General features: G+C 49.1%; 1 protein-coding gene across 4 annotated transcripts in view; it reads left to right on the top strand.

Moving 5' to 3' along the window:
• Window positions 1-19,463, top strand: part of PRKDC (protein kinase, DNA-activated, catalytic subunit) — a 324,360-nt gene that overhangs the window by 51,320 nt on the left and 253,577 nt on the right. For all 4 annotated transcript variants that reach the window (XM_085898246.1, XM_085898245.1, XM_085898247.1 and 1 more), the window contains exons 19-20: window positions 8,228-8,326; window positions 11,892-12,011. In XM_085898246.1, coding sequence (XP_085754372.1) covers window positions 8,228-8,326; window positions 11,892-12,011 — 219 coding nt within the window. The remainder of the gene's footprint in view (window positions 1-8,227; window positions 8,327-11,891; window positions 12,012-19,463) is intronic.

Here is a 19,463-nt window from a genome sequence, read left to right as displayed (position 1 = left end):
TGTTTCAGCATGATAATGCCCCCATGCACAAAGCGAGGTCCACACAGAAATGGTTTGTCGAGATTGGTGTGGAAGAACTTGACTGGCCTGCACAAAGACCTGACCTCAACCCCATCGAACACCTTTGGGATGAATTGGAACGCCGACTGCGGGCCAGACCAAATCGCCCAACATCAGTGCAAGACCTCACTCATGCTCTTGTGGCTGAATGGAAGCAAATTCCCACAGCAATGCTCCAACATGTAATGGAAAGCCTTCCCAGAAGAGTGGAGGCTGTTATAGCAGCAAAGGGGGACCAACTCAACATTGATCTCATTTTAGAATGAGATGTTGGACAAGCAGGTGTCCACATTATTTTGGCCTTGAAGTGTAGGTGGTATTTTGGAAAATGCAGAGCAAATATTATGTCTTTCTGGTTCTGGAACCAAGGTGGGGGGAAAATAGGTTGTGGGTTTAAATATAGCAGAAAGGAGTGGTAGTGAATATTTTGATTTTGCTTCTGCAAACCATGCTAATCTCACGAGACTTATTGTCAAATGGTCATTAAACAATGAGCCGACTCATTAATGAGCTTCGAGGAGGGGATATCAATAAGGTAGGGGAGGGAAGTGTTCAGGTCAGGTGTGGGGGCATGTGCCGGAGCAGCGCGTCGCTGCATCCACTTTCCGACGGAACTCCAGGAGCCTACATCTGGCCATTCCCCAGGCAGATGCTTGGCTCATCCCAATCTCCTTGAGATTCTGATCAACCTGCTGCAACCATGAGGCACATGGTCAGCCCATTGTCCTCCTCCATGCATAAGGCTCCCTCACTGAGAGAATCTGGTGAGCAGGATCAGTGTCAGAAAAACGAGCCACATGATTATACAGCCGCAGCTGACACTCACGGACTATGCAGGTCACAAATCTCATTTGAGTCTCTCTCAGCAACCAGTCGTTGCATACAAAGTCTGACCAGCGATAGCCAAGGATTCTCCGAAGAGACCTGATACCAAAGGAATGAAGTCGCCGTCTCAGATTCCTGGTCAAAGTCGCTTCCGGAGAGCAAGACTGGAAGCACCAAAGACCTAAAGACTCAGACTTTCATCCTCCTGCACAGGTACTGGCAGTGCCACAACCCATGATCCAGTGAATCAATGACTCCCCAGGCCGACCCAGATGGCAATTGCCCCTGGCTCACAGCCAACACAGACATGAATATCACTGCCAAGGTAAGTGAATCTGTCTGTGACCTCAACATCCTCATCACAAACAGCTACAGACAAGATAGCAGCATCCAAGATGTCATTGAAAGCCTGGATCTTAGTTTTTACCCAGGAAACATATAATCCAAGCAGCTCGGACTCCTCATTCAGCACCTCAAGGGCCCTCAAAAGGACATCTCGAGTCTCCACAAATATGACTGCATCATCTGTGAAATCAAGGTCAGAGACCTTGACATTCCCAAATGATGCACTGCAGCTTGATTTCTCCAACATCCTCCCCAGAATCCAGTCCATACAAGTACTGAAAAGTGTGGGGGCCAGGACACACCCCTGACAAACTCACGAGTGACAACTGGAAATGAGTCAGAGGTGGCATCACCACATCTCACAGCACTCTCAGTACCAGAGTATAGTTCATACGTCAGATCGATCAGTTTTGCTGGCACCCCACGAAGACCAAGATTCCTCCAGAGGACATCCCGATTCACGGAATTGAATGCTTTACAGAGATCAACATCAGCTGCAAGCAGCCCCTGCCGAAACTCTCGACTGCGTTCAGTGAGGACCCGAAGAGCAAGGATACGATAAATCATTGACCTCTTTTGAGTAAAGCTTGACTGCTCTGGACGCTGGTGCTCAAGCAGATGGTGGCGAACCCTATCAAGAACTATCCGAGCAAAGACCTTGCCCGGCACTGAGAGCAGCGTCACCCCTCGGTAGTTGTTGCAGTCTTGGCGATCACCCTTCCCTTTCCAGAGAGGAACAACAAGGCCCCTCTTCCAGTCAGTTGGGATGATGCCTGTGTTCCAGGCAGAGCACAAAACTGCATTCAATGACACGAATGCAGCATTTCCACCAGCCTTGAGAAGTTCAGCATGGATGCCACAGATCCCAGGAGCTTTACCCATTTCAACCAGTTCACAGTAGCCTGTGTTTCCACAAACAAAGCGAGATCACAGTTGATTGGAGGGTCAGCAATCGGGACCATAACACCCCTGACATCCAACTCGACAGCTAGTGGATCAGCCTGGTACAGCCTCTCAAAGTAACCAGCCGAGCAGGCCTTCACTTTGGACTCCTCTGTGAAGAGCCTACCACTCTCTGCTCTAACTGCAGTACATCAAGGGATGGGCTTGAAGGAACACAATTGTCGAATTCCCCTGTGTGCAGCATCATGATCATTTTGACCACAGGTGATGCTCTTACCCCTCACAGATTCCTCGCACATAGGCCTCCTTGTTCTCCCTGAGCACAGGTACAGTTTTACACCTCGGCTCCCTGAACAGCTCAGCTCTGCCATTCAGCCTGGCCCTGCGACTCTGGTCAATGGTATCCAGTGTCCCTTTTGAGACAAAATTCTAGTTCACCCTATGATGAGTTCCAAGACATCAAGCGACAACATCAAGGACGGTGGTCTTGAAGGCACTCCACAACTCTTCAGGATTCCCCAAAGCACCCAGGTTTTGGGGAATCTCCAATCAGCCTGTTCGCAAACTCCTCAGCTACCCTCTCATCCTTGAGCTTGCCACCATCCAGCCTCGGCTGAGATGGTCCCATTCTCCTGGATTTAAGCTGCAGCTTCAGAGTTGCTACAACAAACCTGTGGTCGGTACTGAGGAACTGAGCACTCCTGTGGACCCTGTAGTTCTGGATCATCTTCCATCAACCTTCAACGAGCACATGGTCAATCTCCTTTGCCACATCACCAGCATTGGAATACCAAGTCCAACGATGAGCTTATGGGCGCTGAAACCATGAACCAGCCATCCTAAGTCCATGACTTCTTGCAAAGTCAAGGAAATTAGTGCTGTTTGTTTCACAGTTCCAGACCAATGGGGACCATCAGGTCAGGGTCAGGTATGGGAGCATGTGCCAGAACAGCGCGTCGCTGCGTCCACTTTCCGCCGGTACTCCAGGGGCCTCCGTCTGGCCATCCCCCAGGCAGATGCCAGGCCCATCCCCATCTCCTTGAGATGATGGTCAACCTGTTGCAACCATGAGGCACGTGTTCGACCCACTGGCCTCCTCCACTCATGAGACTCCCTCGCTGAGAGAATCTGGTGAGCAGGATCAGAGTCAGGAAAACGAGCCACATGTCCATACAGCCGCAACTGACGCTCACGGACTATGCAGGTAACAAATCTCATCCGAGTCTCTCTCAGCAACCGCTCGTTGGACACAAAATCCGACCAGCGATAGCCAAGGATTCTCCGAAGAGACCTGGTACCAAAGGAATTAAGTCTCCGTCTCAGATCCTTGGTCAGAGTCCAAGTCTCGCACCCATAGAGCAAGACTGGAAGTACCAAGGACCTGAAGACTCGGACTTTCGTCCTCCCGCACAGGTACCGGCAGCGCCACACCCCATGATCCAGTGAATCCATGACTCCCCAGGCCCGACCCAGACGTCTATTGACCTCTGACTCGCAGCCAGCAGAGACATGAATATCACTGCCAAGGTAAGTGAATCTCTCCACGACCTCAACATCCTCACCACAAACAGACACAGACAGGACAGCAGCATCCAAGATGTCACCGAAAGCCTGGATCTTAGTTTTGACCCAAGAAACCCGTAATCCCAACGGCTCCGACTCCTCATTCAGCACCTCGAGGGCCCCCAAGAGGATGTCTAAAGTCTCCGCAAAGATGACTGCATCATCTGCAAAGTCAAGGTCCGAGATCTTGACATTCCCAAATGACGCACCGCAACTTGATTTCTCCGACATCCTCCCTAGAATCCAGTCCATACAAGTGCTGAAAAGTGTGGGGGCAAGTACACATCCCTGACGAACTCCAGTAACAACTGGAAATAAGTCAGAGATGGTACCACCACACTTCACAGCACTCTCAGTACCAGAGTAGAGTTCAGACATCAGATCAATCAGTTTTGGTGGCACCCCACGAAGACCAAGAATCCTCCAGAGGACATCCCGATTCACTGAATCGAACGCTTTACAGAGATCAACATAGGCTGCAAGCAGCCCCTGCTGAAACTCTCGTCTGCGTTCGGTGAGGACACGAAGTGCAAGGATACGGTCAATCGTTGACCTCTTTGGTGTAAAGCCTGACTGCTCTGGACGCTGGTGCTCAAGCAGATGGTGGCGAACCCTATCGAGAATTATCCGAGCAAAGACCTTGCCCGGCACTGAGAGCAGCGTCACCCCTCGGTAGTTGTTGTAGTCTTGGCGATCACCCTTCCCTTTCCAGAGAGGGACAACAAGGCCCCTCTTCCAGTCAGTTGGGATGATGCCTGTGTTCCAGGCAGAGCACAAAACTGCATGCAACGGCACGAGTGCAGCATTTCCACCAGCCTTGAGAAGTTCGGCATGGATGCCACAGATCCCTGGAGCTTTGCCCCGTTTCAACTGGTTCACCACAGCCCGTGTTTCCACAAGCGTAGGTGGACCACAGTTGATTCGAGGGTCAGCAACAGGGATTGTAACACCCTTGACGTCCAACTCGACAGTTGGGGGATCAGCCTGGTACAACCGCTCAAAGTAACCGGCCCAGCGGGCCTTCACTTCAGACTCCTCTGTCAAGAGCCTACCACTCTCTGCTCGAACTGTAGTGCTCCGAGGGATGGGCTTGGATGAACGTAATGCGCGAATTCCCCTGTAAGCGGGACAAGAATCACCTGTCCACAGGTGATGCTCTACCCCCTCACAGATTCCTCGCACATAGGCCTCCTTGTCCACCCTCAGTGCACGTACAGTTTTACGCCTCAGCTCCCTGAACAGCTCAGCTCTGCCATTCAGCCTGGCCCTGCGACTCTGGTCAATGGTATCCAGTGTCCCTTGAGAGACAAAATTCTTCTTTGCCCTGCGGTGAGCTCCAAGGCATCCACCGGCAACATCAAGGACGGTGGTCTTGAAGGCGCTCCACAACTCTTCAGGGCCCCCCAAAGCACCCAGACCCCCCCAAGTGTCCACTCAGCCTGTTCGCAAACTCCTCAGCTACTCTCTCATCCCTGAGCTTGGCAACATCCAGCCTCGGCTGGGATGGTACCATTCTCCAGGATTTGAGGTGCAGCTTTAGAGTTGCTACAACAAGCCTGTGGTCAGTATTGAGGAACTGAGCACTCCGGTAGACCCTGCAGTTCTGGATCATCCTCCAACGACCGTCAATGAGGACATGGTCAATCTCCTTTGCCACACTGCCAGCGTTGGAATACCAAGTCCAGCGATGAGCTTGTGGGCGCTGAAACCATGAACCAGCCACCCTAAGTCCATGACTTCTTGCAAAGTCAAGGAACTTAGTGCTATTCTGGTTCATAGTTCCTGACCCATGGGGACCAACACACACCTCATAACCGTCCCTATCAGTTCCAGTCGATGCATTGAAATCCCCCAAGACTAGAAGTGTATCTCGTCTGGGGCACTGATCAACCACAGACTCGAGCGTGGCGTAGAATGCATCCTTCACGGTGAGATCACTCGCCTCAGTCGGAGCATAAACAGAGACCAGGGAAATGACACCTAAGGAGTGACGAATCCTTAATCTCATAATACGCTCGTTGACCGGTGTTACCTCAATTATCATTGGGGTCAGCTTATTGGCCACAGCTACAGCAACTCCTTGGGTATGGTAACCATCAGAGCGACCAGACCAATAGTAGGTGTAGCCACCCACCATTATCTCGCCGCAATCCGGTCTCCGAACTTCAGAGAGAGCTGCAATCCCGATGTCCAAACGCTTGAGCTCAGATGATAACAGAGACAGGTGATCATCCTCTCTTAGGGATAGGACATTCCAGGCACCCACCCGAAGGGACCGCCTCAGGTTAACCCAAGGAGACCGTCTGGTGGACGACACCTCAGCACCACTCCGACACACTCTCCCGCAATCTGACCCAGGGATGTTACCCCGTGGTTTCCCTCCTATCAAAGATTGGGGGTCCCGAAGGCTTTGCCCCAATCCCGTCATCCGGTGAGCTGCCCTGCGAAGGGAAGCTGCACAGGAGGTTCTCCCACGGAGTGGGTTTTCAGATTTTTTTGCGTTTTTGCGTTTTGCGGAATGAAGGGTTTTACGGTGGCCGGAGTGCAAATCCTGCCACCAACCTCCTAATAAGAAGTGACCCAACTGCAGGAGGACGTCCGCAGACACAGTTGGGCACTATATATGGATGGCCGTTGGCTCACAAGGAGCTCCTCCGCCCTTTGACAGGTTTTGTTTTTAATCCTGCTGGGTGTCCATATCCAAACACCCTCCTCACCAGAAAACCTGGTGAGGGAGACGGTTTAGTCGCCAACAACCCGACCATGAAACAGGTTAGTACAGGTTTACATGGTACCTGTAGCAGGTCACAGATCGAACCTGACCTGACACTGAAATGTCCTGACAATGGACCATCACATGTCTCATAACCATCCCTATCGGTTCAAATCGATGCATTGAAATCCCCCAAGACGAGAAGAGTATCTCGCCTGGGGTACTGATCAACCACAGACTCGAGCGTGGCATAGAATGTGCCCTTCACTGCGACATCACTCGCCTCAGTCGGAGCATACACAAAGACCAGGGAAATGACACCCAAGGAGTGACGAATCCTTTGTCTCATAATATGCTCGTTGACCGGTGTTACCTCAATTATCATTGGTATCAGCTTATTGGACACAACTACAGCAACTCCTTGGGCATGGTAACCATCAGAGCGACCAGACCAATGGGGTATAACCTCCCGCCATGATCTCACGACTATCCGGTCTTTGAACCTCAGAGAGAGCTGCAATACTGATTTCCAAACGCTTGAGCTCAGATCATAACAGAGACAAGTGATCATCCTGTCTTCAGAATTGGATATTTCAGGCACCCACCTGAAGGGACCGCCTCAGGTTAACCCAAGGAGATCGCTGTCTGGTGGACGACACCTCAGTACACCGAGGTATATATTTTGGATGAGGGAAGTGGAGTGGAGGAGTGTTGTGGTCGAGGCACGGAAGAGGCTTGGTACTGTTGGACCTCACCCCTTATTACGGGAAGAGAAAGAGGAGGAGGATAATATGAAGAATGGAGGGGATGCACAAATTATAATTGACTCTTATTGCCCCCAAGGAAACTTTGGATTGACACATAGTGCTATAATCTATAAAGTAGAGTGATGGACTGGCCAACATTGCATGTCTTTTCCAGATAGCTGACCAGTTTCTTATCTTCTCCAGATCAGAAAAAAATGCTTTAAGCACCGTGATTGTCATTTTTTTTTTTAAGTACCAGCGCAGGGTTGAGTTTCCTGCAAATTGATGTCGGTAATTTTTTTTTTTCAAAGAAACCATACAGGTTACCGTATTTTTCGGCATACAAGTCGATACTTTTTTCCTCCGATACCTTTTCCCCTGATGTCCGGCCCTCAACTTGTCCTAAGAATTGAATCATCTATGGATTAAGACATAATGAGTCTCAAGCCTGTTTTAAATACCGTACCTCTGTATGATAACAACCATGTTGAAAACCCTATTTCCACTCCTAATTTATCTGAAAGGTCATCCCACAAGGTTGTTCAACTAATATGCATAAAACAGTTCATTAATATTTGTGACCCTGGATGCACTTGGGCAGTGATGCCTTGTGAGTGTCAGAGAGGATTTTGCTTTGTCTTTTATTCCAAATCGACTTATCCGTGAACGAAAGAAAGAAAAAATGGGGAAGTTAGCCAATTTGACTTGTATTTCACATAGACATATACGGTGTCCTTTGAAACAAAACACACGAATGCTCCCCTGAGCACTGCTATATGAGGTGCCAGCCGATACTGTATTGGCACAACAGAAGAGCATATCATAAAGTGCAGCACACTGCTTTCACGTGGAAAGGAAACGATTTAGCCGATCAAGGAAAAGCCCCCAAAAGTCCAATGGTGGACAGCCTCTTGGACACGTTCTGGTGGTGAAAAATGCTCAGAAAAACGTCCAGTGAGACTGTTATACTTTGTATTTTTAATTTTCAAGTATTGTTTTAATATTGTCCTCGAATAATTTGGTTTACAAATTGAAAGACGTAAAAGTTAATTGTGATATTGTGTGCATGCAGGGATGCAAGCCACTTGATTTTGCACCACACATTGGCATTGAAGGAGATCAGAGAAACAAGCTTGATCACTTTCTTGTGTTGGCCAAGTTTGCTAAGGAGGTGAGATATTAGTGAATAGAATATAACGAGCCATTGTGATCTTGTATTTTTGTTTTTTCTGATTTTATGTTTTTATATATGTATATATATATATATATGTATATAAAATTATTTTCATATATTATTTATATAAAATAGATATTATTTATATATAGATATATTATTTATTTATACATTATTTATTTTTATGTTTATTATTTATTTATATATATATGATTTATATGTACATATATTTTTTATATATATTGTTGTAGATTTCTGCCCACCGGCGTGCGAACGACCGCGTCTAACCGATAGCGGTCGCTTCGCCCACCGAATGGACAATCCAGTCGCGGCTTTCCGGATCAACGCCGGAAACCAGCCACGGGTGTGTTTGTAACCACACCACAACCTTGTCCGCACTCTACCCGCACTACAGGGTCCGATCGCCAAATATTCGATTTACCTAATTATTCGCGCAGGTAGTTTACCGAGAGATTGTACCTCAATGGGACCGCTTGGAAACAAGCCGCTTAAGCAGCTCGCTTCCTTTTGGGATAACCGAGCGGGGTATTATCGCGCGGTCCCGTTGGACCCGATCAATTTACCGGCTATTAAGAAACCAACTATTTATTTCGATCTCAATACGGCAGTTCAATGAGGGAATGGACGCAAAGAACAGGTTTACATTCACACAAGGACATTTATTACAATAAAGCACGTATGCAATTAAACAAGGCAAAACACGTATGCAATTATACAAGCAACAAAAGCACGACAAAAGAACTATGACCGTCTATACGAAATGCGATGCAAACATTTACAGCACACAAAGCACGTAACAATTTCCTACTTATTAGACGGGCCCACAGACTCACGTACGCACACACACACACCCAATAAATGGTGGCAGAGGCCTTTAATAACGGGCTCCAGCTCGGAGGACAGGTGAGCTGAAACCCAGAACCTATCTCGAACTTCTCCACCTCGTGTGGTCTTCAAGTTGTTCGGACCCGGGCTCCAGCGAGAGCGAGCTGGATCCAATCGCCGTGAGCTGCGATCCTTCCCAAGCTCCCGCGAATCCTCCCGCGCTTCTCAACACGTGCTGGTGAGACGAGGCGCCGATCCTTCCCGTCGATGCGTCGCTTCCCCGAGGAACCACCTCCACGAAGAGGTCGATGAGTCGCACCAAGCTGGGAACCAAAATGGAGAACAAAGAGCTCCACGAACCAAGAAGAAGAAGCCACCACTCGCAGCTCGAGCCGAGCGACCGGCTTAACTTCCTTCCAAACAGGGCAGCTTGAAGCAAAAAGCTCTCCCGAGCCAAACAGAAGCCGAAGCTCACTGAACCACCAAAGCAAAAAGCCTCCAAAAAGCCAGCCGAAGCAAAAAGCTTACGAAGGCCTCAACCCCAACGCAAGCCAAGCAGGACCCGACGGTCTGCTGAACGACTCCCCTCAACTCCCTTCTCCAACTCTGCCCCCGAACAAAAGAAAAGATCTCCTCTTATCCTTCTCCCGCCCTTCACCCGCTCCCGGCGTGACTCATGACTCATGCCCTCGTGCTCCATCCCTCGCTCAGCCACGGGTGGGAGGGAGTTGTTGACATCATGAGTCACGGGACGGCAGGGTTCTTCTTCCTCTTTGCAGAAGAGGGGGGAAGGACGTCTCCATTGTTTCGTTCCTTAACTATTAAATTGATCCGCAGCGCATCTCATCGATTTCTGAACATTTCAACAATGGAAGGTGAGCTATCTAGGGAACAAGCACTTATCGACATAGCTGACTAAAGGAACCTGAATGTTGCGTGCAATCGAATTCCCAAATTCGGAACAATATATATGTATATATATATATATATATATATATATATATATATATATATATATATATATATATATATATATATTATTTATGTGCCTGGTGTTGGCTTAATGGTTAGGGTGGTGGGCTTGGTATCCAAGGATCCAGAGTTGAAAATCCCACCTGCTGTTGAATTAATACCAGGTGGGGTTGACTCTCTCTGTCTTCCTTCCGAGGTCGGCAAAATGAGTGCCAACTTGCTGGTATACTGTGTTGGAGTGGTGACCCATCCAGGATTGTGTCCAATAGCCAAGGAGACTGCTGAGGCAGCACCAATGCTCTGCACAGAGTATGGTCCCAATGGATGGATGGATGGATATATATATATATATATATATATATATATATATATATATATATATATATATATATATAAATATATTTTGGGATATATATATATATATATATTTTTTTTTTTGGTATATCTTTATAATTTTTTGGATATATTTATTTATTTTTGGTATTTATTCAGTACATATTTTATTTATTTATTATTTTGGAATATATTTTTTGGTATATATATATATATATATATATATATATATATATATATGGTGCTGCGAGGAGGAGTGATGTTCGGGACACATCGGCCATTTTGGAGTTAATGCCATATAGCACTATTTTAACCCTTCCCCTATCATCCGAGCCTATCATCATCATATAATTAAAAAATGTCGCTTACATCACTCCTCCCCGCGGGGCCTCATACATGTATATTCCAATATGTTGCCCTTCTTACCCGATGAATGCATCATGGTGTTTGGATGACATGAGCGCATGCATCCAGCTTCGCTTTTTGCACGGACAGCTTCAGCAGTGCATACTTGAGTCTTTTCTTTTCTTTTTTTTAAGACCGAGGAAATAATGTCACAAGGATAGGATTGTGGTGTCATCGACCATGCTTTCACTCTTAGTGAAAGCTCACCGGAACAACCCACCACAATCGTTTATTTGTGACCATGCAACCAAGTTGGCTTAAATGCTAGTTAGTACCTCCTTGCTTGGTAAAGCAGTAAAACACAGTTTCTTATCAACGGTTTCGAATGGAGTGCTTGCTTGTGTGCTTAAGCTACTTGGCGAGCGCTCTACAAGAAACTTGGTGACAGAACATTCTCCCATATTTGCTGACTGAGCTGCTTCAGATGTTTCACAATGACATATAACGCGAGGACTCTGTGGGCTTTACGGAATGTGATTTACCGGTGCCTTAAAATAGCTTTGGAATTTGATATACAGTTTATGTGTCGTAAAATATATGAAAGAACTGTAAGTGAAGATATTGCAATTAAACTTGCAAAAAACTGCCTCTTTTTGTGTCTCCTTGATCATTTAACTTGGCTGCATGTGGGTGTCACATGTGCCGAATGGTGAAATACCTTGTAACCCACACACTGTTTTTTCCCCCACAGTTTGAATTTTTGTAACTAATTTATCGCATATCCCGCAGGTTATTTGCTTGAAAATATGGCACATTACTGCATTTACCCTCATATTTACATCTGTAACATTGTACTGCATAACAGTGCAAGTATAGTTTTTTTTATGTGTGAATATTTAGCAAATGAAACTGCACTCTGTCTGCTGAGCTTGGGGATCAACAAAATAGAGGTCACACAAATTACATTTTTTGCCAATTCATATGATCTCCAGAATGTGTCTCTGAATTATTGAGAGTTAATTGTATCATGCGATGTATTGTGTGGCAACATGCTGTGTTGTGCTAGGTTTGCTCTCGGCTGAAGCAGTTCAAAGGAGAACTCCTCGCAGCGGCCCTGACATTCATCCTTGCCATTCCCACAGAGATTGTTCGCTCCAACCTGCCTCATCATGTCCCAACCATGCAGGCAAGAAACCTTTATCAACAGTCTGCCAGCCAGATTTTTCATTCACCTTACACGTAAAAAGGATTCACAAATATATGACCACAGCACTTTTAAATTTTAACTGCACCAGTCTCAATGAGAGGAACAATATTTTACCCTTTTTCTACTCAGGAAATTTTGGCTCTTGTGTCTCAGGTGTATTCAGTCCAAAAACATTCCCATTATAATGATCTCAAACTGAGTCAAGTTTCATTGGGCCATTTTTTTTGGTGATAACGGCCCACAAAGTCATTGGGGCTCAACGTCGATGAATTCTGGCCAGAGCTGAAATCTCAGGTGCTCATCAGGGATTTATCAATTAAAATTTAATGAGTATGTTTGCTGACAAATCGATGCACAGCACACATTTTGAGGCTTAGCATTTTGTCAGAACTTTTTAACTCTCACAAAAGGCGAATACTTGAAACATCAACCGCACCTCATTTACCATGGATGTAAGCATACTCTCACCAACTAAAAGTTGACATCCATTTGTACCTTGTCTGCTGATGCAAACCGGCATTAACCTTCATAAGCAGAGTGTTGGTTAGAATTTTGTTTGAGTAAATTACAATTGATTCTCTTTAAGTTGATGAAATTAGTTTATTATTTAGACATTTTCTAAATGTCTGTGTTTATGTATAGTCAAGAAAACATGCACTTTCTTTGGATTCCAGTGCAAAGGATGTGGTTACTTTATTTGATAAAGGAAAAGCCACTCTAGGACAAGCCTCATTTAATACCAGGTCATTTAATACCATTTATAAATGTATTAAATGAGGCAGCCCCATATATATATATATATATATATATATATATATATATATATATATATATTGTTGTTCTTTCAGCTGCTCCCGTTAGGGGTCGCCACAGCAGATCATCCGTTATGATCCGCATACTGATTTGGCACAGGTTTTACGCCGGATGCCCTTCCTGACGCAACCCTGGTCGCCTCTTACGACACAGCGATAAGGATTGGGTTTCGCCATGATTCCAGGCTGGCCTGCACCCTCTCATAGCGCAGCCCAGCGCAGAGCGCCCGTCCTCAAGCGATCCTCCAACCCAAGCCTCCGAGTAGCCGGATTACAGGCGCACGCCACTACGCCCGGTATATATATATATATATATATATATATATATATATATATATATATATATATATATATATATATATATATATATATATATATATATATATATATATATATATATATATATATATATATATATATATATATATATATATATATATATATATATATACATACATACATACATACATACATACATACATACATACATATATATATATATATATATATATACATACATACATACATACATACATACATACATACATGTATATATATATATATGTATATATATTGTTGCGGATTTCGCGCCCGCCGGCGTGCGACGGCCACGTAACTCGAATCGCGGCACGTCGCCCACCGGACGGACAATCCAGTCGTGACCCTCTCGGACTAACGCCGGGAACCAGTCACGGGTGGACCTTTCGGTCTCACCGCGATCGAGCCAATCAGCCCCCGCGTGGGATAGGGTTGCTCGCCAAATTCGAACTACCTAAGTACCCACACGGAGGGTAGACCGGGCGATCGCACCTCGCCGCAGGTCGACTTCGGACACGGGCCACTTAAGCGACCCGTTCCGTACTATCAGAATAACCGAGCGGTGTTATCGTCGACCTCGACGGTTCGATTAATTATCGGGCGTGTTCAGCCCACTACCAACCCTTTACGTGAAGCAAGATGAGGGTTCAATGGGGGAAAAGACGAAGCGAAGCGGGAGAACAGTTCAACAATAAAGCACATTTATTCTCGGCACACGGGAAGCACACAAATACAATTCCACCAAATGCACACAAAAAAAGAAAACACAATTCCATTTACACAAAAAGCAAACATAAAAGTGAAAACACAGTGCAGAGCTAATACCGACTACCGAGCACACGGCAACACTTATACAATTCTACTTCACAGACGGCGCCGACAACACATACCCAAAACCAAGGAAAAAATCCCCCAAGAATGGGGCAGGCCTGAGGCCGAGACCGGGTCGGGCCTACCCGTCTGGTGATGAGACGCGGAGCGGCGATGGCCCCGCAACCCGCGGGCCTCGTGGACAGTGCCTGGCAGGGGGTGGGAACGGGGCCCCCTTGGTCGCACTATCTCAGCGCGGGGGGAAACAGGAGGGGGTTGCTGATGCTCGGGGTATAGAGGATCTTTATTATCCCTGGTGTGCGTCTCCACCTCGGCCAGGTCGCGCTGCCGGCCTCCCTCGGGCGTGCAGCTCCTGGCACCGACGCGAGCACCCCCTCCTCCGACTCTCTTCAGCTTCTCCAGCCACTGCAGGCTTCGGGCTCCAGTCTTCCACACTCGTCCCCTCCGTTCCGACTCCTCGTTCTGCTGACTCTCTTCTGACTCTTCGTTCCCTTTTTGCTGACTCCGACTCTTTCTGACTGACGAACACCGTCCTTTTATCCCCCCGTAACTTCGCCTTTGACCCCCTCCCTTTGACCTTTCACCTCGCTCCCCATTGGCCCGAGAAAAAGTGGGCGTGAAGGCTTTTTGATCCACAAATTTGCATATATCGATCGTTCTGGAGGTGGGGCCAAATCGCCCCTCGCTCACCGATTGGACGGCAAAAAGTGGGCGTGTGTCGTTTTTGATCCGTTTTTGAAGCAGAAAATCCGTGATTTTGTACACGCTGTTCGACGCGCGTTCTGCATGAGTCCAACACCGGTACCCACAGCGGGGCAAGAACGGTGGCGATGCTACGGTTGTGAGGTGTGCGTGAAGGTCGTGGCGGTTGTGGTGAAGCGGTGGTTGTGGTCGGTGGTTGATGTTGTGGTTGTGATCATGGCGGTTGGTCCAAAATAAAGATAGTAAAAGAAAAACAGCTATCCTGAAGAGTCGCAGCACGTATAAATGACATGTATTCCCACTAGACAACGGGTTTGGGCCTAACTACACATGCACTTACCGAGATACCTCACCTAAGGGACCTGAATGGTGGTTTGCGAATCTGGTAACCACAACACTACCCCCTTCCTTTTTACAGACTCGTCCCGAGTCGTCAAATTTTCGTGTGCCATCATGTGTAGTTTTCCCCTAGTACACTTTACCTACGGATCCCTGAGTGCGACATTCATGGTATTCGTGTCCCCAAAATAAATAACCTGAGGGCTGCGTAACTACCTAAACAAACTCACTCACACGGACGACTTAAATAAAATTGCCGGCGCTAAGACATACATGCCGGGGGGCGCACTCATATTTACAGTACATCTTACCTTAACTTACAAATTTTACACTAAACCATGGCCCAGGATCATTGAACTCTGCAAAAGAAAGCAGTTAGCAGGGAGCCAGGCTGCCCGCATGCAGTCTCTGGCTCAAAACAATGCAGGTGACAGGGAACGTGGCTGGCTGCTCACACGCAGTCCAAGGCCTTCCCTTTTGAACTGAACTCAGTGAACCACAACGGTGCTTGGGCTGCACAACGCAGTCTCCGTGCCAGCTCAAGTGGCACACGCAATGAACACAACGAATGGATGCATGAACGGTTTGAACTGAATGCAGTGAACCACAACGGTGCATGGGCTGCACAACGCAGTCTCCGTGCCAGCTCAAGTGGCACACGCAATGAGCACAACGAATGGATGGATGAATGGATGGACCGAATGCAGTGAACCACAACGGTGCATGGGCTGCACAAACGCAGTCTCCGTGCCAGCTCAAGTGGCACACGCAATGAGCACAACGAATGAATGGATGAATGGATGGACGCAAAACACGGTGCACGGGCTGCCACTGCAGGCCCGTGTTGTAGCTGCCAACAGGGCAGTTCTCGCAGCTTGCAAACTGTTGCCTTGATGCTGGCGCACATGGAAATGAACAGGGGGGGGCAAAGCAAAAATTGAACGGGGCTGGTGAACGTGGGCAGTGGGCATGGCATGGCAAAGGCAGCAGGCAAACACAGCCCGCAGAAGAAGGCTGCTGCAGGCAAACACAGCCGGCAGATGAACTGGCCGGCACAGGCCTTGACGCAAAACACGGCCAGCCGATGGCACAGGCCTTGCAGCACAGCAGCTGCAGACGATCCAGCCGGCACAGACCTTGCAGCAAAACACGGCCAGCCGATGAAGTTGGCCAGCCTTTGCCGTTCAGTGGAGGTTGGTGGAGGGAGTGCGGTGGTGCTGGCCACTCGGAAGGCGGGCTCGGACCTACCTACCTGTCTCCCTCCCAACCTATCGCCTTTGCCTGTCACTGTACATACCCACTCCCTTAATTTGTGAAAAACCAATTTAGCCCCCACTTATTTTTTTTGTTGTTTTTATTTTTACTTCCCCACTATAAATCGTCCCCTAACCCCCTTTATCGTCCTTGTTCGGCTAACCTATCCTGTCACCTAGCCTACTCCCAACCCCTACGTTCCCTTCCCGGAGGGGAACAAGGGAGGGCTAACGTCCTGTGTCGAGGCCCAACTCAAGCCTCAGAATGGCCTCCCCAGAGTTCGGCGATCTATAACCCAAAGTGGGTCCAGCGGCCCACAACGACAGCGAGGGGATGGATGGTGCGGAGGGGTACATCTCCTAATCTACCCTAACCATTTAACTGTTAAACTACCCCGGGGCTTTCAACAAGCGCCTCTCGCTTAAACTATTGGTTCTAACAACCCAGATTCCCGTCGCCTGTGTTGGTGTCCTCACAATTTCGGGCCTCACCCCCCAATTTTCTCTCCGTGCCCTCACACGGTCTCCTGGCTGGGACACGTGGCTCCCTCCGGCAGGCACGACCCTCTGCCGAATCTCCCGCTATGGCACCCCCGGGCACTACACTGCCTCCGAGCCTACCAGCTCCCTAACACCGGGGAGTGCCCCCCATGGCACCTCCCCTGAACCGCACACGTGGCAGGCCGGCCTCCCGGGCCCCTTTCCGAGGGTCACCCGTGCCCACAACACTGCCCACGCGGCTAATGGCGCCCCGGGCCCCCGCACCAAGCAGGCGCACCCGTGCCCACTACTCTATCCCGGCCCCCCATGGGCCCATGGCCTACCACAGCCGACTAGCCTGGTGCCCGGGGTACCCACTCAGCGATACTCACCTTTCGCAGCCACGCTCCCAAGCCCGTCAACAGGGCTCCTGCACCCCTCCAAATGGGTCTCGAGCCTACATTCCCACCAACAACAAAACGACCTCCATTTTTCAATTTGACTAACCCAGCTAACTCACTCTACACTGACCCCTGGGTCCCTTGGGCGGGAGTCACTCCTCCCCCCAATCACTCATCGCACCATGCATTCCCCATTCACTCCACTCACACAGACCCGCTGGCGTCACTCACTCACCAAGTACTCACCTCACAACTCACCAACAACTCTTCAACACACACACCACTGAACTCTGCCATCCTTCTAACTACATCCCCTAACTAACTCGTGCTCCCACGTCGTCCCTTAAACTATAGCACGTTCCTTTTAACACTACGTTGCTAAGCTACGTCCCCTCTACACATTCACAAGTCTGTCACAGTCTCCAAATAAATCATTTTATTTCCCAACCTAAATCTGGCTACAATCCCTCTAACTAATCCATTCCACGGACTCCATGAGGACTTACCCCTGCCCCATGGAGTCGGTCTAGCTAAGCTAACCCTTCCCCCTAACTAGTTTTCATCCTGTGCCCAGGTAAGGGGGGTCTTTCACCCCTTGCCCAGGAATCCTGTACACCCGAAAGTGAGGCTTGCTTTTTTTTTTTTTCCATGCGCAGCACCTGCGCGGCAACTCAGAGCTCGCGCACTTTGCACCTGCCCGTGACGTCATGCAGCTGCACGTGTTCCTCGTCCCTCCTTGGACGGTACCATCCGGCAGAGATACCCCTCCTGCCGAATTCCAACCCCACGTGCAGCCATGGCGTCACCGTGCGCATAAAAAAAAAACACAAGCCACACGTCTCGAGGGGTTCCCCACGCGAACACATGTGCTTTGCCCGTTGGAGCTTAACACACACGATCGCGTGGAGAACCCGTCCGGTCCAAATCCATTTACCTGCCTAAACTTTGTCCGTCCGCGGGATCGGCAAATCCACCGCGTGCGTTTCCGGACCGGGACTTCACTCTCGCAAGCGAGCACGTGGTGGTCTCGTGCGTTGCACAGCACGAACCGCGTGCTCACTGCTGGGTGAACCCGGCACGGTCCTCGAAACAACTACAGCCGCTACCCGGCTTTCTCTCCTCTGTCGCCGTCTCCGTCTCCATTCCACCCACGCACACCTGCGTGTTACGACGCACACAGTCCACTCCATCACATTCACACGGGGAGACGCGGCTGCGTGCTCCCGCATGCCGACCGACATCTCCCTCTCATACCGCTCTCTCACACACACGGTCTCCCTTACATAACCCATACCACTCACACGTGGTGCTCCATTCACTCGTCCCTCACTCACACACGCGGGGGAACTCACCCACGGTGCCTCATCCATACTCCGCGCCTCACTCACACACGCGGGGGAACTCACCCGCGGTGCCTCATCCATACACACGGCGACACTCACACACGCGGTCTCTTCCACACACGGTGCCTCACCCACACACGCGGGGGCACTAACCCGCGGTGCCTCACTCACACTCCGTGCCTCACCCACACACGCGGGGGCACTCACCCGCGGTGCCTCACTCATACAGGCCGTTTCACTCACACACACGGCCTCTTCCACACACGGTGCCCCATCCACACCCGGCGTGCTGGGAAGCACGCACTCTGGCACCATCGCCACCACACCACTCACACACGGGGTCGCTTCCACACACGGGGACGCACTCACACCTTGCACCACACACACAGGGACAACCACACTGGGGATTCGTGTCCCCACAAGGGTCTCCGGGGCCTCTATACCCCCCAAGCTCTCCGTGCACCCGTCCACAGCACTCCTCCTCTCAACCTCGCAAAGCACGACCGAACTCACCTGGTCGTGACTCACCTCAAGGGGGCATACTCCCTCCCCTCGTTCCTGGAGGAGGCCATCCAGGTGCTCGCACCGGGTCCCTGCACGCTCCGCGAGCTCACCCCCATTATCCTCCACTACCTCCGTGTGTGTGTGCGCGTCACTTACCCCGTCTTCCTCGTGTAGTCTTTCCTCTATTTTTTCTATCTCCCGTGTCTCTGCCAACTCTTCACCCTTTACCTCCCTTGTCTCAACTATTATTTCCTTTGTCACGGCCTTCATGCCCGCCTGCAGGCATCGGCCCATGTTCTGCGTTTCACCCCGCAGCTTTTTCGTTTCTTCCTTCATTTGCTTGTTCATGCCTTTCATTTCGTTTATAAATTCAGTTGTGTTTGCATCCATCTTCGTTTTTACTTCGTCCATTTGCTTGTTCATGTTCGCAATCATCTTCGCTGTCGTT

The sequence above is a fragment of the Eptatretus burgeri genome, chromosome 10, assembly GCF_056783735.1.
Source record: "Eptatretus burgeri isolate ZD-2024b chromosome 10, Ebu_testis_v1, whole genome shotgun sequence".
NCBI classification, from domain to species: Eukaryota; Metazoa; Chordata; class Myxini; order Myxiniformes; family Myxinidae; genus Eptatretus; species Eptatretus burgeri.
This window is presented reverse-complemented; position numbering and strand designations above follow the sequence as displayed.